The 21099-nt window shown below is 45.4% G+C and overlaps 1 protein-coding gene across 9 annotated transcripts; it reads right to left on the bottom strand.

Moving 5' to 3' along the window:
- Window positions 1-3223: 3223 nt before the first annotated feature.
- On the bottom strand, window positions 3224-21042 carry LOC148054711 (uncharacterized). 9 transcript variants are annotated; one of them, XM_087766889.1, is made up of 7 exons: window positions 19645-21042; window positions 18865-18960; window positions 17506-17552; window positions 8430-8566; window positions 6513-6708; window positions 5312-5423; window positions 3224-4752 (listed from the first exon to the last, which is right to left on the bottom strand). In XM_087766889.1, exons 1-7 carry the CDS (start codon window positions 19882-19884, stop codon window positions 4651-4653), a joined length of 930 nt encoding a protein of 309 aa, XP_087623015.1. In that variant the 5' UTR covers window positions 19885-21042; the 3' UTR covers window positions 3224-4650. The 9 variants fall into 9 exon arrangements, with proteins under 9 accessions (XP_087623015.1, XP_087623022.1, XP_087623021.1 ...); XM_087766896.1 differs by having other exon boundaries at window positions 19755-21042; XM_087766895.1 differs by lacking the exon at window positions 17506-17552 and having other exon boundaries at window positions 6513-6785; window positions 19755-19891; window positions 20180-21042.
- Between the last annotated feature and the right edge of the window lie 57 nt (window positions 21043-21099).

Here is a 21099-nt window from a genome sequence, read left to right as displayed (position 1 = left end):
TTAAAGTCGGTCCGGTCGCGTTACAACATTGCGCTGCCTGCGCAAGATGCCTGCGGGGTGCGCGGGAAACGCGTGCTTGCTTTGCTTGCTCTTTGTCCATAAGGGGTACTGCAAGCTTTAGGAAACGGGAGAGGACAGTGCTGGCCAGGGGATCACGGGCAAGCAGGCAGGGAACGGTTACGTGGTGCGTGTTACAGCGCGACCAGAAGCTTCAACTGAACTCTAGCTTTTTTTCTGTTTTATTTTTGGTATTTTAATGGTATATTAAACAGATACGGAGGAAAAATTGAGGATATCTTACTTAAATGACCACGCATGTCTTCAATAATATATTATGAAATGCAGAATAACTTCCAATTACGGTATTAATCATTTCGTAATTTCACATTTCTGAAGGGGAAAGTGAATTAAAAACAGTGGCCTCAATTATGATTGCTTAGTGGAGTGCGTTATTTAACAGTTCTTTTGTGAACTGAAATTGGCAGCTGAGCCTACCGTTATAGTACAAATTCCACTTTCGGCATGTGTAAACATCAGTGACCAGTAAATTACAGAAGAATTTGTCAGCGTGATCATTGGACTATTAGAGGCTGCCAGTTAAGGGCTGGGATTACTGTAACGACAATTATTTCGGTGGAGGCTCCTTCGTTACAGGTAAGGCGTTAATTATTCGATAAAGTGTACCGAAGTTGTCACTAGATAGTTAGAACATCTCAACTAAATCCATTCCATGTTATTAAACGCTGAATTACATACGTGCTGTGTTAGAAGTTTCAGACTACGTCTTGTAAGCCCAAACACAACGTTAGTGACTTTGCAACCAGCTTTTGTGATAGCTGGAACTGAGCGTGGCATGTTGGTGGCACTAATTTTGGGTTTAGTACAGTGCTTTATAGTTTCTGGACTTTTTTTTAAAATTATTTAACTTTTTTTGTGGAAATTTTGGAGACCTGTTGTCTATTTGTATTGTAATTACCATAAATGTTTTTCTTTTTTTTTTCTCATTTCACATTGCATGCTTTGCCCGGAATAAAAGCTCGTTGGGCAAAACACGCTGAAGATCTGTTTGCAAAAGCGGAATATTAGATAACCTTTGCACCGTCGCCAGATGCAGAGCGCCGAAGGGATGTCTGTACCCTAAGAGCACCCCGCTCTCGTGGGCCCCGTTCAGTCAGCGGCAAGAAGGAACCGTAGGCGCTGCGCGGGTGTTTGCTTTTCTTCTGTGCAGCGTTTCAGGCGGAGCCGAGGCAGCAAGCCGCGCGTTGCCGAGGCTGCTCCTCGGCTCCTGGGTGAGCCTCCTGTCTTCAAAAGCAGAAGCCGAGCGGTATCGCGCTCTTGCGTCGATGTCGCAGTTTGCAGCGGCTAAAAAAGCGCGGTGGAGGTCTCCAGGCCTCTGGATCGAGAGCGCGCGGGGCTTGCTTTCGTGCAGTGCCTGGCAGCGCGATGTCACGCTGGCGTATGGCTGGGCACGAGCGGAAAGGCGTCTCGTGTTGTAAAACTCGTCTGTGGCCAGGCGGAGAGCGGCATGCGGAGTAATGAAGAATCCTGGATCTTAGTACCGTTACCTGCATTTCTTTTACGTGCTTACTCATCTACCCCTTCTATGTCCGGAAACGGAATGTTCAATATGTGTAAAGTTGACACGGTTCTTTTACCTAGGAATGAGCAGAAACAGGATGTGGAAAAAAAAATTTAAAAAATCAAGTGCCGTAAACTCTGTCACATGAGGAAGTGTGCAGTAAAAAAAAAAAAAAAAAAAAAAGATAATTAAATTTGGGTCTCCTGAGTCAGAGCGCAGAGCCTTAACTAAGAGGCTCTTTGCTCGGCTCCGCAGGCGAGAGGGGAGCCCGGGAATTACTGCTCGCTGTGGTACTCCAGGTTGTGCGAATTCTCGTTGCGGATTCTGTTCGCTTTGTGTTTCACTGGGTTCATTGGCGCGATTGCATTTTATGTTTCCTGTGTTTTGCTCCGTATGTGCTGGATGCTGAACTTCCCTTCTCTTGTGATTCAAAATGTGACATTATTGATTGCAAGAGTGCGAAGAAGCAGAGTCATCCCACGCAGCTCTCGGGCGGAACAGGCGGTGCAGCAGGCTCCCGTTTATCACTGCTCCCCTGTGCATAAAGATTATTTATCTGGAAATAGCTGAAATTATTTTGTGGTGTTAAAGTCATTCGGCCAGGAACAATCAAATTTGTGGCCGTTGGTATTACATTGCATGCATAGATTGTTTATTAGACTCTTGATGGGAATTTTTACCCTTCGCTAAGCAGTAACTTTAACGTGTTTTCTGTCGCCCTGCTGTTACGGAGCTCAACGGAGCCGCCAGTTCACGGATGAAACTTTGGTCTGGTTTTTGGTTAGATGGGCAACTCGGCTGGCCGGCTTCTGGCCGGAGTGGGACTAAGGTTCCAGGTGCGCTGGTTGTGCTTTTCGAAGAAAAACTTGCATACCTGCTGCTGAAGCGCAAATCGGCTCGAGGGCATTTTGAAAAAAGGTGAAACTGGAATACGTGCTGCTGCTCCTTGGACTTTCGGGGTATGCTGGAGCCATCACCCTCTACGTACCGTCTTTGCGTACCTTTTTTTTGCTCTGCATTTCAGGTCAGTCAAAGATATATTGAAGTCCTTTAGCATTAAATGGTTGAATGAAATATTCTAGTTGAACTTTTTTTTTCTTTTTTTTCCTTTTTTTTTTTTCCCCGTCTTGGTTTCGGCTGGGATAGAGTTCATTTTCTTCCCAGTAGCTGGTATAGTGCTGTGGTTTGGATTTAGGATGAGAATAATGTTGATAACACACCGATGTTCTAGTTGTTGCTAAGTAGGGCTTGCACTAAGTCAAGGACTTTTCAGCTTCCCGTGCTCTGCCCGGTGCACAAGAAGCTGGGAGGGGGCACAGCCAGGGGGGCTGACCCAGGCTGGCCACAGGGCTATGCCACACCGTATGACGTCATGCTCAGTATAGAAACTGGGGGAGCGGGCCGGGGGGCAGCAATCGCTGCTCGGGGACGGGCTGGCCATCGGTCAGCGGGTGGTGAGCAATTGCACTGTGCATCACTTGTATATTATTATTATTATTATTATTTTCTCTTCCTCTGCTGTCCTATTAAACTGTCTTTATCTCAACCTATGGGTCTTACTTTTTTTTTCCGATTCCCTCCCTCATCCCAGCTGGGGCAGGGGGTAAGTGAGCAGCTGCGTGGTGCTTGGTTGCCAGCTGGGGTTAAACCACGACATTTCCACAGAAGAATGTTTTGAGATGGGCCGTTAGGGTCATAATGGGATTTGGGCACCATTCACAAAAGAGAGGAAACACATTCCTCAACACGCTTAAACTTGACTGTGTTTGGCATCTGTCTCCACTGAAGAAAAGAGTGGTTCAAATTCCTCGTCTGATTTAAAGCAGGGACTCGAACTTGAAACTCCAACCTCTCAGATGAGGGCTTAAATCACTAGGCCATTAAATATTGTATTTTCCTGTTTCAAAAGCGTGCTAACCGTAGTAGTCGCTTGACTAGGCAGGAAGCAGGTATCCCCTCTGCTGAGGGGAATACCCAAACCACAGAGATGCACTTTCGTTTTCTCTCGCCGAGAGAGAGTCTGTAGCTGTGTACGGCGAAAAGCAGCTTCAGCAGCAGAGGGTAGGGAAGACGCACCCGGATAGAGAGCATAACTCGGTACGGTTGGGGCGTGTTGTCGAGGGAGAGGAGAAAGCCCACTGTGGCCTAGAAGCTGCCTGTGGGGTATGCAAGGGTGCTGCTTGCACCATCTCCATCCTGTAAGCTGTCCTCAACTTTCCCGTAGTCCTTTATTTCCCCCTGAGCGCATGCCTTCGAAAAAGACATGTATCAGCAAAAAAAACCCTTTTCCAAATTCAATCAAATTCTTCTTTTTTCTGGGCGACTCAAAGTTTTGCTTTGAAAAGAGGCGGAAGACTATAAAATCTATTAGCAGATTTCTGAAAAATTCTGGAAAATTAATAGCTTGGCTTGAGTGGCCCTCAAGTACCAACCCAACCAACTTGCTTGCTAGCTCGCTCTTCAGAACAACTCTTTTTCCAATAAGCTATCATTTCGTATGCTAATTTTACTACATAAGAATCAAATAAAGCCTGTCCTGTAGTCTTAGATAACCAAACGTACAAGACAATATGTTGTTACTAATGTGTGATAGCACCGTCTTGGAAAATAAAGTAGATAACACTGCGAAACATTGAAAGCAACAATTTAATTTTAAAAAAGTATCATGGTTTTAATCTTTACTATTGCTTTTACAGTGTTAAAATTTAAAGGATGTCCAGCATGCCTTCAGTCTTCCCCACATCCAGAATCTCTTTAAGAAACTCATTTATATGAAATAGACACTTTATATTGCATTAAAACAAACACAAAAAAGACAGACTTTCTAATCGCCTGGAGTCACATTTCAAAACGAGCAAGTCAGGCAGTCATCCAGCAACAACCTCCTTATTTTAAACATTTTTCTTTTTTAAAAAAGGTATGAAACAGCAGTGACCCTGCACTAGCCTAGGTTTTAAATATAAAAGAGATTTTTATCGGTGTAAATTTGAAAAACAAACCAACTGCCACCACCTGGGTGTTAATGATACTGGTCAGAGTCCAGCAATGACCTCCTGTTGTAATTCTCTCTGTTAATTCTGCAGTCTGTAACTCATGGCCCACCAAAAGGCAGCAACAAGCAAGGCTGCAGGCACCAGCTGCTGGCAGACGCACCTGAAAGGAAGCCTGCAAATCTGTGGGAAGAAAAAGAGAAGGTAATTAGAAAGAACAAGCAGCAAAAAGATGGTGCCAAAAAGCTAACAAGAATGCCTGCGGGTGAGGTTAGTGTGAAATCGAGAATGCGGTCCAGTTCTGTGCGTCAGGGTCTGGTTTTTGCGGTGGCTACTGCGACTGCTGCAGTGGCAGGGTCAGATCCAGCCTTTAAATAATCCTCCTCTCTTCTCCAGGGCAAACACAGGGTAAAACACTGCCAGCAGCAGGCCTGCTTATCTCCCCTAGAGTACACCCTTACAGCTTCTTACGGTGGGAGACGCCTCCCCTCTGCACGGAGCCCCCGTGAGTTGTGTGGGACTTGGGCAGCTGTTGGCAGACATTTGGCATACTCTGTCTATAAATGAGAAATTTCAGCCTAAAAATTAAAAATGAGGCAATGAGGGGACACCAACAAACTAGGGAATAAACCCGAACCTAGAGCTACATGATATGCTTTACTCATTGACACTTACATGGGAGTTAGGTGTTGCTGTTACCTACTTGTCAACAAAAAGGCAGGAGAAAAGGGAGAAAGCATACCCAGCTTCCATAACCAATGATCCTCTTTGTCCAGTTATTGTTCAAAATATTTCCAAAGCTTCTCATAACACTTTTAACAATATTCCATGTCTGGAAAACACTGATAGCAACCCTGATGATTTAAACAAAAAAAAAAAAAAAAGGCATGGGGATAGAAAATTTATTCTAAAAATTGGCAAATAAAATACCAAGGTTTAGAAAACTACAAAGAGGAACCCAAAACTCCAGTATGTTCCTTCCTGAAAGTTTATGTGTACGTCTGTATTTCTCTAAATATTTAGGCAGAAGACCTGGCAACTTAGAGCTTTGAAAGCTAAAGATAATTTGGTTTCAGAATTAATTGATCACTAACATCACAGAAGGAAACATGCAGCAGAGCTCCTGAGCCGCAATCTGGTGCCTTTGTTCTCGTTTCAAACTTAGAACAGCGCAACCCAGCGAGAGCTGTTGATCGCTAACGCATCGGAGTTTGGGGCAGCAATACAGGCCTGACACAGCGATCCCACAGGGCTCCTCTGCAGCACGAATCCAGCTTTACCGAGGCAGAAGTTATGTGACTATATGCTGTGTCCAGGAACACAGCTCTGTAAGTCTGCAGCAAGTGACTGTCCTCTCCCTGAAGCAAGGGGAGAAGAGGTGGAACCGCACGTGAATACTTGGGGGTTCAGGCACAGATGATGTATCTCAGGTTAGGCCGCTACTGCACGTCAGTTAATCTGCAGTTAATCGCTATCCGCGACAACCCTGTCAGATCACAGCAGATTAACAGGCAATTCAAACTAGTCTAGCCACGTTTTCTTGTATGTGCATGGGTGGGTTATTTGACATGCAGTAACATGTTAATCCCTGAAGCATCACACTTGCTAGGCTCTCATCGCTCAGTGCTTGAAAACACTGTCTAACCTAGAAAACTACTGTGATACTGTGAAATTATAAATACCAAGAAACTATTTAAGTCTTTTGACTGTAAACGGCTGTAGTCTGTGGAAACAATTTACGTTATAAAGCTCTTGCTCGTAAAACAAGCCACGGTATCTGGTTTGGTTTTTTAGGTTCTGTATGAAGCAGCAGTAGTAGCAATAAAATTTTTTACTTTGTGTACAGAAATGCTATTATTTATCTAACAAAACATTACCATTTATCTATCTAACATGGTTTTTAAAAGGATCTGAAGACTGACAGCGTCAGTAAGGTAACTTACCCATGTGCCAGGTGAAGCAGCGTATCTTCAAACTTCCTGTGGTATGTCCTGTTAAATTCGTCCCCGATCAGGGCCAGCTGACGGCCAACCTGGGTAGCCGAGCTGTAAGGTGTTCGGGATGCGCACGTTAGAGGATGTCGTGGTTTAACCCCGGCCGGCAACCAAGCACCACGCAGCCGCTCGCTCACCCTCCCCCCTCGGTGGGATGGGGGAGAGAATCGGAAGGGCAAAAGTAAGTAGATTTGTGGGTTGAGATAAGAACAGTTTAATAGTCTAAACAAAATAAAATAATAATAAAAATTGTAGTAAAAAGGAAAACAAAAAAAAAAAAAGAGAGGAACAAAACCCAGGAAAAACAAGTGATGCAACCACTCACCACCCTCCGACCGATGCCCGGCCCGGCCCCGAGCAGCGATCGCTGCCCCCCGGCCCGCTCCCCCAGTTTCTATACTGAGCATGACGTCATACGGTGTGGCATAGCCCTGTGGCCAGCTGGGTCAGCCCCCCTGGCTGTGCCCCCTCCCAGCTTCTTGGGCACCCGGCAGAGCACCGGAAGCTGAAAAGTCCTTGACCAGTGTAAGCACTGCTTAGCAACAACTAAAACATCGGTGTGTTATCAACATTACTCTCATCCTAAATCCAAACCACAGCACTATACCAGCTACTGGGAAGAAAATGAACTCTATCCCAGCTGAAACCAGGACAGAGGGCAATACTGCCACAGCAATTCTCTAAAAAGCACTCTGCAAATGTCAGGCACAGTTATTCTCCTAACACTTGGACTAAGCTGGGCATGTAAAAGTGAAATGTTAAGGTTTTTTTTTTTCCTGTTTTTTATGGTTTTATTGATTAGGCATCTTACAGCCATATTTATATGCATACAGAAGTGCTTTGATGTTTTCATAAAAAGCTGCATATATGGCACTTTTGAAAAACCTGTTTTTTCAGGTGTCTAATTCCTTTATACAAGGCAATGGAATTCTGGTTTGGGTTTTGCGTTTTTTCTCCCCAAAGTCAAAATATTGAAACAGCCTTCACGTCGGACCTTTCGAAATATTTCATCTTACTTAACTGCTGGCTTTGTCATCCAACAGGTTTACTCCAATGATTTCCACGATGCAGTGCGGGTCTGCAGCTAATGGGTGGTGCCAGGGTCTGAACTGACCAAAACCTTTTAAAGGCTCTTAGGGAGGTCCCGGGGCTTGCAGAACCTTGAACTATAACGTCTGTGGCCCACGTTGATGCCAAAATGCCAAAAACTGGTTACGCTTTCCTGATGAAAATTTTCAATTAGATTTAGCTTCTCTTAGGCACTCGTCCTTTTTTTTTTTTTTTGTAGAAAAATAATTTGACTATACAACTTTTATTTTAACTTGTATTTCTGCTGAGATCTGTTTACGAGATCTGCCGAATAGTAAGTGGGCTTAAGAACTTAATTCTCGAGATCTGCTTAAAAAAGCTTGGGCTTGGTTTGGTCAGTCCAACCACAAAAAAAAAACCCACAGAAAGGAATTTTCACAGGCGGGGGGGAAAGGCAGCCCCTGACTCTTGAACTGGAAAAATGTATGTATGGGATTAAGAAAAACCCAAAGCAGCACTATCGGTTTGTTGTGAGAGGCGCCTAGAGAATTATGTAAAAATGTCTTCCTCAGCTGCTTGCCATAACAGGTGGGTTTCTAATGAAGAGCCACATCTGTGTCCCTCTGCAGGATAAAAACTTACAGACATTTAATGCAGCATAATCTTGCATGGTCAGTGTTAAGCACTACAGGTTATCTACACTTGCATCTATTCCATTTCCAATGGTATCCACTGATTATTTGGCTTAGCAAAGCCTTCTGGAAAGTCTGGGAGTTTGTATTGGGGGGGGGGGGGGACGACGGGGAGGACAGAAGGAGTATTAATGCAGTGTGATACCTGATATTAAACTCCATTTGCTCTGTGGTGTCTGGGATTGTTCGGAGGTTACTGTAGGTTTCCTCTTCTGGTGCTCCATTGGGGTAGCTGGAGAGGACAAAGTGCCTGGGGATCCTCCTCGTTTGAGACATCGTATTCTGCAACGAGTCATGAAAGACAACCCCACAGCTTCTTGTTACACAAGGTCTTTTCAGTTTAGATGCAAATTGTTTAAAGCGCTCTTACAGTTACCCTTTTTACTTCTCCAGTTAGAACGCGAGCGTTGCTAAGATAACTATTTTGAGAGCAGTCAAAGTTTCAGTGACCCAGCAGATGTACAGCAATTCAAACATGCAGCATTTAGATGGCTGCTGCTTCATATTGGCTCAAAACGGCCTAGAAATTGGAAAATCTAGATAAATATAGCTAGTGTAGGTAAGTATAGTTTCTCAGTAGTTTCACTTAGTACAAGATGCTTTCCTGTGCTGTTTGCAACGACCTGCCTTGCATTAAATCACTCCAACTGATGGAGATCCCCAGGCAGCAGAGTACCTAAAACAGACAACTCGAACAGGTTTTCCTGAGTCTTTAGTTTAGGTCTGAGATTACACATCTTCTTCAGCTGGAGGCCACCACCGTGGAAATTACAGGCAGCTCACCGTAGAAATAGAATATAACAAAGAATTGAATGGATTAATAGCTTTCCAAATGGAAGGGTGGACAGTAGGAACCGCTAAAATCAGTTGCCAGTATTTGGATAACACTTCCCTTAAAAGCACTAAAGAGATTCAGTTCCCCAGTGGCAGAGCTTGGAGCGGAGCTGATGTTTTTGTAGTCGTTACGATTGTTTTATTTGGCTTATCAAGAGAAATGACATCAAGAGCTGTGGACAGGGATTATTTCAAACTACACGCACGCCCTTGGGCAGGTAACGCTCCTTCTGCCCCTTGGACATTTGCTGCGGCAGAAGGTTCTGCCCGTTGTCTGGAGGGTGCCTGATGATGAACTTAATGACAGTCTTCTGGAGATGCTGCGGTTTTATCTTTGCACGTTTTTGGCCAGCTTTTTATGATCTCTCTGCTTCCCAGCTCCGTCATTACAGAACTGACCCCCCTTTGTCGATGGAGCGATCTTGGACAGCAACGAAGGGGATTTCCCGCTGGCTGGATTCCTTTCTCCTTTTAAGCACACACTCTGCAGGTCAAATGAATCAAACTCACGTGAAATATTCTCAGAGATGGAGCTAAACCAACCAAAAGGTATCTGTCATAATGCTGCTTGGCAGGGATTTCTTGTGCCACGTTTCTGCAGCCCTGTAAACTCTTTAAGTTTTACGCTTGGGATGAGGTTGGGGCCCTTGTGCGCAGAGGGAGCCTTGATCTTCTTTCAATATTTAGATGAAATTTACATTTTCCACAAAGCTAAATTATTAATAATTAATGTGTATACATTATTGCATAAGCAAACACAGAAATGTGATACTAAATAAATGAAAATATACTCAGTTCTACAGAACTGAAGGCTCCTCTTACTGATGTTTAATGTGGCTGGGGAAAAGCATGCTATGGACTAGTTTCTGCTGGGTAGATATTATCGTGTCATGCAGTTTGTAGTTTAATAGTCTGGGTTCTTCCTTCTATCTGTAGCATTTCTGCTTTACTCATATAAATGTTTATAATCTAGGATTTTCAATATATCCAGATTTCTGAAGAGCTGCGTAGTTTAGCAGTGACAAAGAGGAGCTGGGATCAGGCCTTCTGAATTTCATTGCGACTGCTATGAGGGAGTTGCGTGACCCAACTCTGTTCCTGCGGGGAAATACCACAGTCCTTTCTTCCAAGGGGGCACCTGTGGATTTCTATGTAAGAGCGGCAGAATCTGAACATATTTTAGAGGTGAGTTAAAAGGCTTAATTAGATAAGATCATCTTTTTAAAAAGAGAGAGAGATAGTAGTTTCAGGTGCTATATTTGCTTCGAGAGATGCCCTGTCCTGTTTTAAACACTTCCTTTATGCGTTGCTGTATGTCTCTCTCCCCAGTCCAAACAAAAATAATGAAGAAGAGGGTACCATCCATAGAGGGACTTTGGGCATTCCAGCACCATACCAGACTGGGTATCTGATTTCCAGATACCCAGTCACCCCAAGGACTTTGTAGCTCTGATTCAGGTGCCAAGGTTCCACATATACCGCACAGTGAAGCTGTATCACTTTAAATAAATCCATATTCACTGGAGCAGGTACTTGAACCGACTCTTCCATTTCCCAGGGGAACACCTAAACCAGCGGGTTACTGGGTGGAGTGGTGGTGAACAGCGGATCACGTTCCCACAAGGGCAGCCCTGTCCATTTTTTGTGCAAGGTGCGATGTGACACCTATGCTACTGCATGGACTGGATGACCCAGGGCAGCTCCTGGTTTGAGAACTCCACCAGAGCTCAGGCAGGAGCTCCAAGGGGTCCTGAAGGTCCACAAATGAGAAGCTGGGAATGGCTGAGCAAGGTTTGGAGGATCCCAGGGATGCTGAAGTACTCACTTGGACATCCAAAGTGTCAGTTCTCTGGATGCCGTTAGTGTCAGTGGACTGCACAGAGAAACAGTCAAAGCACACAGTGTTGGACTTTTTGAGGTTAAACAACCCAACTGTATGCTCAGACGTACACAGTAAACATCTAGGTATGTAGTGACGTATTCCTGTAGCCTGTGGGTACCACAGGGAGATTCAAACAAATGGAAATGCGTTAATCGTGTTTCTTCACAGCTTAGAAAGTTGTTAAAGGTTTCTGGTAAAACAAGTATTATAGTGGATAAAATGTATTAAAACCCAGCATAAAAAGTCAGCTCTCTATTGCACATCTATGCTAACTATTCTTAGCCTTTACAACCGTGCACTGTGAAAAAAAAAAAAATCTAAAAAAAGGTATTTTCTTTTTTTTTTTTTTTCATTTCTAGACTAGATGCTAGTTTCATATTCACGGGGCCACACAATGGAAATGTCTATATCTGTGAGAGATGAAAACTGTGTTCTGAAAAAGATCTATAATAAGTCAATGCACTACAGAACTCAGACATGTAAACAAACCATACAATACCATGACAAAAGCCCAAAGCACAACATATGCTACCTCACACCTGTTCTGATAATACCTTCCTCCCACAGGCTAAAAAAGAAACTGTTGTAGCTGTTGGGTCATGCTCTCCACAACTCAGCTGCAGCCTGGTATGCTGGCTCTGCCCACCACTTTGTCTCAATGTTCGAGTAAGGGCAATCCAACGAAGAGGGGATTTATAATGTATTCTATGGGAGAGACAGTGTTGGGGCAAAGGCAGTCTGGTTGGGTCACTGTCTTGAAGATGTATGAGGTGGGTCTAATTTAGTTTCAAAGCAAAGCTTAGCAACTGCCTTCTTGGCAAGGAAGGAACAAATTCAGGCTATTTGCTGATTTCTGTCATCTTTTTTAAAAATCTAATACAGGTACATATAGACACACACATGAAAGCTGCATTAATATGGATGTGTTTCGTTCCTCAAGTTCGGGTCCGTACAGAGCTGGGCAAGAGAAGCGTACATCACACTCTGCAGGCCCTCCTGGTTCTCCAAAGCAGGATGTGTTTATCTTCCACCACCCATCTCACGCTTTCCTTCCTTCTCTCATTTATATAGAAAGCAAAGGCAAACTGATTTTGGTTTACAGAAACCAAGAGGTCGTATGTGTGCCAGAGTAATGGCTTGTCATTTAGAGAGCAGTGACCACAACCGAGTCCTCACAACACCTCTGAGGAAGCGGCAGCAGGATCCCATGCCAGCGACAGAGATCATTTCCAAACCAGAGATCAGATCAAAAAGCTCATGCTTCTCTGTAAGGCTTTGACCAAGCAAACTAAAAAGCTCCGTTTTAATGGTGAAATGCCTTCAGCAGAATAAATAATGTATTTCAAGTTAAATACGTACTTCATGTTTTGCTGAATAGAGGCCTAGATCCAAATTAAAAAAAAACAGCCCTCTAAAGGCTTAATTATATGATGGAAATTATGGCTTTTTATGAACACAATTGTGATTGAATAATCAAGCATCTTCAGTAGAAAGAGTATGTTGACGCTGTCTTTACTTTGCATAGTCAGTTTTTTCTGTTTGTGTCTTTTTTTTACCTAGCAAAAGGGAACAGAAAATCTTCTTGGAAAAGGAACATGTTGCTAAATCAAGTATGCCAGCAGGTGAGTTGGGGAAAACGAAAGGTCCTGAAATTTACGTGTAGTCCGTTTGGTTAGATTTGCTGGGGTAATACTTTTTAAGATGACAGGCATGATGATATTTCAGTATAATGCACTGAATGCATTAATTATAGTTCATGCATTATCTTTATGTATTTTATGACTTACCTGTAGTATAATTTATGTGCACTTTATGTCTTACACATACAACCTTACGTATTTTGTGCAGACATGACACGGTAAAGCTATTAATAATTCCAATATGCGATTTAGTATGTTTTAAAGCTGGTTATGAAAGCAGAAGACTACTACTGATAATCTAATTCCAATATTCGGGCTCAAAATTCCCAGCACCTACCTACATAAATATGGATTGCCAGATAGGACCCTTGTCCTTTACCCCCGAGGTATCAAAGCATATCTCAAACTGTTTCAGATTCTACCAGCTGCCCATGCAAACTAAATTTAAATGAAAAACAAATAGAGGCTTGGTTGTTTGCATATATACCTCCAATCCATAGCCAACTCTTTCAAAACATGACGTCATCCTCACTGTTGCAAATACAAATCTCTATGCCATTTTACAAGGACAAGTCTTTGATAAAATGACCGAAGATTAAGAGCTAGTTAAGGTTACAGAGAAACGAGGATATTGGACATTCAGGCTGCTGTAGCGAGGAAGAATACACTCTTTAAAACCCAAGGCGGATTTTGGGTTTGATTTTTTTTTAAGTCCTAGGCTCTCCTATGACCCCTGTCGGATTAGCAGTGGTTGCCCTCGGCTGTTGACCCTCCTCCCTTGCAAGTCAGAAGCCATAAGCCACCAGCCGCACACAGGCGGTGGGAACCGCTGCCGTCGCTACGGGATATCTCTGCCCCTTGCCTCGTAGAGACACCTGGGCTTCCACAGCCTTGCCTCCCGAACCACCACAGCTTGTGGCAAAACATCACAAGGTAGCCATCGGCAACCTCAGTTTCTCTTAAAAAGATGAGTGGTTAAGTCATCGTTATTCATTTTTGAATAGTGCAGGATCGTTAACTCAGGTTGCTGGATTAACCCTTAAATCAGTATCAGGTCAAGGAGCAAAGATAAATTAATTCTTTGTCTCATACCGTGTTCCAGTCAGCTTAACATCAATGACCTTGGAGACTGTTTACGCATAAACACTTCTTAATATTGCCTCAAACAGCTATTAAAGGCACACTCCTGTAAATCTAAAAAATACACGCTCTGCTTCTTAAATTTAATTTCATTTACGGTTTTATGCTCGGTAAGTCAGTATTGGAACATGCCTTCACTGAGAATTTAACATAAGCTCTCTTACCTCAAAAACAGGATAGGAATGAAGCGTTTGATTATATTTTTAAAAAGAAAAGTATTCCTTAAGCAAGTCCTGTGACCTCGGTAGTGAAAGAAGTGCATACAGCAGACTTTAAATGGAAGAAACCTTTTGAAGTAAAGAGCTTGCACAGGTATTTGCTATTTCAGTCTCTGCTGAAAGTGTTTAAGGGGCCCTGATTGAAATTCTGAGTCAAGACTTCGAGAATCTCTCAAGATTTTTATGCATCATCAGCATTTGCGTGTTGTCTGTTAAGAGCACGCAGAGAGCACCAGTCCTTACTGTGACGTTTAATATACGGCTGTAGAGAACAACAAGAGATTTCCACCTTAAAAAGTAGATAGTACAGTTATGTCCACATTGAAAAGCCACGATTTGATAAGCCTACAAAGTATCATTTTTCTTGAAGAGTCTACTGATTCCTTCAGTGCTCATAAGCCTATTTTAACAGCTTCTAAATACTCACAGAAACGAGGGGGTTCTGCTTTTATCAAAAGAAAACAGATTCCCAAGTTTTATAGGAAGAACTAAGAACATTGAAGAGAACATTGATATATTGATATCAAACTGAAATTAACCATTCCCATTTTAAAAAAATGCAACATTTTTTCTGCCACACTTGGATTTTTTGTTTTGTGACAGCGCCACATATCTCAGGGATGTCGTCTTTGTTCTACTTGTTCACAAAGAGTTAAGGTTTAGATTAAGTCAGAAGGCTTCTGCTCTAACATTTACATTTCCTTTTCAAAACATCTTCTGCCCTTTGCACTTCTCAGTCTCACCAAAAGGTCAAGATTCTTTTGTAATAAATAAGAATTTATTTAAAATTGTTACTTTAATTGCGTGGCCAAGTTGTAGGAGGTAAGTATGACAATGTATATAGTTCAATAATCCATGAATGAACCATAAAGCTATGGAATATGTTTCTTTGTTGACATTTATTCTAAAATTGTCTAGCTTAGGGTTTTTTTATTTTTGAAAGCTCCTAAAATAAGTGATGCAGATAGAAAAGTTGTTATTGGTAGTCAGAAAAGTTCACATAATGTTCATAATTATTAATACAGTTACATAATAAAATTGGAATACTTCAATCTAACGTTAACATCTCTTCAATCAAATTGGAAAAAAAAAAAATCTGATGTACTTAAGAGACCTTGTTCTACCATCCCATCCACTTGAAGAGTGAAGTACCTGCAACGAGCCTGCTGGCACCCTCAGCAAGCAGAGTACAGAATTCATGCCTTGATATTAAATTCTGGATCAAAGGATGCTGATCACCAAGGTCATAATCTATACAAATACTCAGGTAGATGCTTAGCTTCAACGGACCAAATAATATTGTTAATTTAAACATGATCATTCATATTCTTAAAAAGCTGGCACATTTGGGATAGCTAACGGGCTGCCGTTTTCCCTCACCTAGTCCCCCTTAGCGCTGCACAGCACAGCACACGCGCTGTCGATGTATTGCCACCTCGCACCTGCATCCTGTCCCATTTAACAGGGACACTTTATTGGACTTGTGGTCAGAAAACTCAGCATCTTCTAGGACCTTTGGTGGTCTCCTACAGGTGCCTCTGAGATCCCACTTGTCGCTGCCAGATTGGGAAGATGAGAGAAACTGTTGATTTGCAGGTACAGTGTAACTGTAGGTCTAAGAACTCAAATTTACGTCACTATTTATGCTGTCTTTCTTGTTTTGCACATCAGTATAAAGAATTAAAATGCCACGCTGTTCTCAGTTTTACTTAGGCTTCCTGTATTCAGGTAAAATGCTGATAGTAACAGTGTTACAAACGGCAATAAAATGACTATGATTTAAAATCCTAGTTCACCTACACAATATTTTAGTGGTATTTTTACACAATAAAATTACCAAGTTACCATTGGTAAGGTATATTCCACACATCTTGTAGACAGTGTAACTAACAATAAAGATAGGGTGTCTTATTAAACAGATCAAATGTATAAAACTGACTGTGAAGAGCAAACGAAGAAGGCTTTATGCACAGGAGTCATCTTGCCCCAATACAGCACTGTATTTCTTCAAACACAATGTGTTCTTCAGTCTTTTTTTTTTCTGTGGATTTGTAGCCCTTACTCATGTAAATTTTGATTTCAGTATTTGGCTTCCCAGTTTCATTTCAGATCCATACTGCATTAAGAGGGGTTTTACTGCTCCCTGTGGTAACTGCAGGATCAAGCCCACAGTTAGCATCCTACTCCCACCAACTCTTGCTTTGGCTAGCAGGTTGTTACGCTGCAGGAGCTGAGTTCGTTCAATTTTTCTTAGCCCTCTCTAAATGGTCTTATGGTCAATGGCCTATTGATAGAAAAATCCTTAAAAACAGCTACCACAGACACCTACCAACCAGGTGAAGCAGGCACTTTTCTTAAATTTCTCCTTTCAGAGAGAGAGGGTCTCTACAGCAGTGATGTTTTGAGATCAGAAGAGATCAAACACCTTGAACAAGCATCGATTTTCTTCTTCATTATACTCAGTTCTAACTCCCATTCAACTGACATGCATTAAAGGGGGGGGGGGGGAGAAAAAAAAAAATCACATACCCACAATACGTTGACTCAAAATAACTTTGTCCATGTACCTGTGACAGAAAATGGTAACGGAGACCATTCTGGCATCTTGTTATACGTATGTCTTTCTGCTACAGCCTAGAGAAGCAGACGCAGGCTAATACTCACTTTGCAATTTAAACACCTAGAAACCTGCTTAATCACAGAACTCACCACACTCCTGTAATCACTCCTTGTGAAATGACTTAAACGTTACTGAGTAGATACTGCCATACGGATTTCTTTATCCATCTCTGCTGTCGCACATCATTCCTGTTATCAGTAGTACTGTTGTACACGTGTACAGATACAGAAAACGAGTTCTTCAGGAACATTTAAAAATGTTTATCGGTGGCACATTTTGCTATACACCCTAAACTTATATTGAGGGCTTATTTCCTGCTTTGCTAAGAGTGAAAGTACACGTACTCTGCTCCTCATTTGCTTAGAAGATAGCAGTTGAGTACAAAGCGCACAGGTCCCCGCAGCATCATTTGGAAGGGCACACACGTCCCTCCCGGAGGCTGCGCAGCCGGGGCAGGTCGCTCCTCGCCGAGGCGCGGCGCCGCGCCGCCTCCCGCCCCGGGCCCCGGCCGTGCTCACCGCCCGCGGGCACGGCGCTGCCTGTAACCGGCGGCTCCGGCAGCTCGCTCCGCTCCCAGTTGTTTCTTTCAACGACACCGATGCCCTCTCCCGAGCCCCAAGATGCTGCGGCGCCAGACCCCGCGGAGGTGCCCGGGGGCGGGCTGCCTGTGAAAACGTGCCGGGACCCCCCACGCCCCGGGGGCCGGGCGCGCAGGTGAGGCGGCGCGTCCCGGCACCGCCGGCCTCCCGCAGCCCCCCGCGCCGCCCCGGGGCTGCCATGGGGGTCCGCCCGGGAAAGCCCGGCCGCTTTCCCCCCGCTCCTCCCCGCCCGCCTCAAGGAAAGGCGCCGCCGCGCCGCCCCTCTGCCGCCGGGACCCCGCCGCTCACCTCGGCTCGGCTCCGCTCGGCGCCCCGCGCTGGAAGCCACCGCCGCCCTGCGGGCACACAGGCAGGCGTCAGGAGAGGGGGGTGCCCCGGCCCGGCCCGCCCCGGCCCCACCGCGCCGGCCACTCACCGCGGCGTCGCTCGCAGGCTGCCCCTATTGTCCGCCCGCCGCCCCGCCCCGCTCCGCGCCCGCACCGCACCGCCCCGCCGGGGACACCCGCCGCCCCCGCTGGGTCGGGCTCGGCGGCCCGGGCGGCCGCTGCCGGCGGGAGGAGAAGCGCCTCGGGGGGGGAGCGGGGCCGTGCCGCCCCCCGGGGCCGGGCTGGCGCCGCCGGGCGCGGCTGCGGCGGCGGGGTTGGGGGGCGCCGTCCGCTCCGAGCTGGAGCCGGCGGGGCCGGGGTGGACCCGTGGATGGACGACCCCGCGGTGGGACGCCAGCCCCCGCGGTGGGAGGGCCGCCGCCGGGCCGAATGGGCGCGACGGGACCCTGGCCACCACGGCCCGAGCTTCGCGCTCGCACCGGTGGCGATGCCGAGCGGCACGGCCGGGCCCCGCGGTCCCCTTTCGCCAAAGGACCCCCTTTCCAAAGGGCGTTGCGTGTCTGTAAGCGGGCCCGTGCGGGTTTTTCAGCACCCCGAGTGTGCCGGAGCCCACGCTGGCTGGGGGCTTCAGCGTGGTGTTGGTTTTGGTGGCAGAGATTGGTGCTGCTCAAGAGTCCCTTTGGCCTTCAATACGTGTTTCGCAATTTAAAGATAGTCTTTAAAATGTTGGAAATGTTGCGGTATTGTTTGCTTTTGAACAGGGAGGAGCAGGTTTTTTCTTAATTTGTTCAGCTTAGCAGAAGCCACTGAGCGACGCGTGCGTCCCCACCTGTCCCGCGGGTGCCCGGGTCAGAACGCAGGAGCAGCCCTGGCAGCACAGCCAGCGCAGAGGTACCGAGGGGTTAAAGAGCAAGACATCTACCGAAACCCTGCTGGCCTCCTGCAAAAGGTTTGGTGAGGTCGTTCTCCTTTTGTGCCGTTGGTAACAGCGTGGGGACTGATCCCGTCAGTATCGCCCATCACTGGAGAGCACAGTTTACTGCAGGAGAGCTGTAAAGCACCAAAACCCCCCTATTGCTCCACACGTTGTTGTCACGTCAAACAGCTCAGGCTTTACCGGGTAATGCCCGAGAGTGGACTTTGCCCTCAATTGATAGTATGAGTTCATCGCTGCGCGAGCGAAGGTAAACACCAGGAGAAGCAGAACGGCGGCACAGATGCAGCGCTCCGCCTGACGCTGGGATGTCCGTGGACTTCGGCGGCTAAGTTTTTAAATGTAGAAAAGTGCTTGTGGGTGCGTGTGTGTGTATAAGACACTTACGCAAACCGCTTCTTGCTGCGCTGCGCGTAGCAATCCTCCTTGTAACATGGACGTTTTTCTCTCCTCTTCCGAGCTCCGTACGTGAGGTTTACTCATCTGTAAAATGAACATGACAACGCTTATCTTCCAACTCATGCCAAGGGCTGTGTTGTGGGGATGGTGTTTACATTTACACATGCAATAGGCTAGATGAAAATTGCCTCGAAAGTACAATATAATAAAAGGGAAATTAACCTCCGTAATATCACTTCTTGCCAAAACTTCGGCCTGTTTACCAGTGCTGATATTTCAATTTTCATATTTACTTTGCTTCAAATCAATAATAGCTCCCCTCCTGAAACCAGGCTTAATTTTGCACATACAGGTAATCTTGCTCAATTCAGTGAGCTGGCTCAAACTTAGAATAAAATAGGCAAATGTCACCGTAGGAGTGATTTCTGTCACAAAGACAGCACGCCGATGCTGCTACAGCATTTCCTGATACCATAATAGCAAGCAGTATTGAGCTGCTCTCAAATTCTCCCCGACTTCCCTTGCTGGAACAATAATGTTACAAAGTGGAGATGCATTAATATGAAGAACTAGAGCATCTATTATTAGCTGTGATGTAATGCTGTGGATGTAATTTTCAGTGAGACAGCAAAACAACAGCTTTTTATACCATGGAACTATAACTTCGATTAAGGACTGCTGAACTAAGCTAAAAGACTCTTGCATAAAAAAACCTAAACAACTGCTTCTGTCCTTAATGCATTATTTAATACACATAAAAAGTGGTACTTTTTCAGCTCTCCCCCGAGGTATGATGGATGCAGGGACAAAAAAGGATTGACAGCAAGGAGAAGATTCAGGTTGACTTTTCGTGCTGCCAGCTGTCACAGCAGACGTACCTTCTTGGTTGAAAGAAGGCTGCGAAGGCTGCTCCATGCTCTCTTCTGCTGCCAGAGGTATTGCGGTGCCAGGAAATTTCCACCGCACGTGACCGAAGGAAGAGACGCTGCATTTCGCGGCTGCTTTCATAGTTAAACTAGGGAATATTTAACAGCTCCAGTTACATTAATTATTAAATGTAACTGTTTCTTCATAGTTGCATCCTTGAAACTGAGCCTATAACCGTAGGATGATATGGTAAATCATAGAGCATATTTACTATATTCAGATTATTTGGGGCATTAAGGCTCTTAGGGAATCTGGATTTGTATCAGAGTTACTTGCTGTACGCCAACACACTGCAGACTGCTTATTTCAGCTACTGTCTTGATGGGTCTGGTTTTTAATAAGTAATTTGTCTTATAGAATGAATAATTTATTTTACCTTTATTTTTTCCTCAGAGACTCTTCAGATCTCTGGAGTTCATTATGTAATACCTCATTGTTTTGTATTGAGCCCGTCACAAAATGCCAGTAACCTTAATCTATGTCAGGTGTCTTAACATAATCTCTCATTTTGGAAGGAATTTTGTATGCGTAAATCAGACTTCTCTACACAGGCACTAATGCCGTAAGTTCTTCGGTACACTTCCTCTCACCCAGTTGTCACTGCGAATTATAGTTTTTGATCATTTTGAGAAAAACTCGCACACTTCCTCAGGACAGTATCAGTACAAAAAAAGGTACTCCTACAGCCATATGGCGATGAACCTCTTAGCACCTGATGTGCTCGAACAGGGACTTGAGCTTTGGCATCTGAGCGACCTGGTTTTTTTCAGGTATTCTGATAACATCTAGGCATGTTTTGTCATCCTATGACCTCAGTTTACTCATGATCGGAGGTTTGGTCAGGGACTTTTTTTTGACGACGGGGCAGGCCCAGGCCACAGCGGCTGAAGATCAAGACAGCCCCAGGCAGTGTGGATGGCAGCGAGAGGGCTGGGCAGGATTCAGGGGCCTCCTGTCAGGCTCGCAGCATTCAGAGGGTGACGGAAAAGGGCGGGCGAGGCCAGGGCCTGGCAACGGCGCCAAAGGCAACGCGCCCCTTCCCTTCAGGGCCTGCGCCGCGCCCTGGCCTCGCCAGGAACCCTCCGCACCCCTCCTCCCTCGCAGCGCGGCTACCGAGACTTCGGGCTGACGCGGCTGCCAGTCCCGCGCAGAAGCAGACACAGCGGGGCTGCGCGCTGCCGACACAAGATGGCCGCCGGCGCCGCCGGGCTGCGCAACCCCTCGCGCTCGCGGGGCGGGGCCGCGGCGCGTCTCCCTGGCAACCGAGCCCCCCTCCCGCCGCCGCCGCCGCTCCGG

Source organism: Nipponia nippon, unplaced genomic scaffold, assembly GCF_047370975.1.
Source record: "Nipponia nippon isolate SJK-2023a ecotype South Korea unplaced genomic scaffold, ASM4737097v1 scaffold_3, whole genome shotgun sequence".
NCBI classification, from domain to species: Eukaryota; Metazoa; Chordata; class Aves; order Pelecaniformes; family Threskiornithidae; genus Nipponia; species Nipponia nippon.
This window is presented reverse-complemented; position numbering and strand designations above follow the sequence as displayed.

Bases quoted from the DNA above. Each gene is read 5' to 3' on its own strand.
- LOC148054711 (XM_087766888.1), bottom strand. From the start codon at position 19,884: ATGAAAGCAGCCGCGAAATGCAGCGTCTCTTCCTTCGGTCACGTGCGG. The intron at 6,786-8,429 runs GTATCACACTGC...TATTTTGTTTAG, and splicing joins CAAATGGAGTTTAATATCAG to ACTATTAAACTGTTCTTATC. The intron at 5,424-6,512 runs GTAAGTTACCTT...TTAAATCATCAG, and splicing joins CTGCTTCACCTGGCACATGG to GGTTGCTATCAGTGTTTTCC.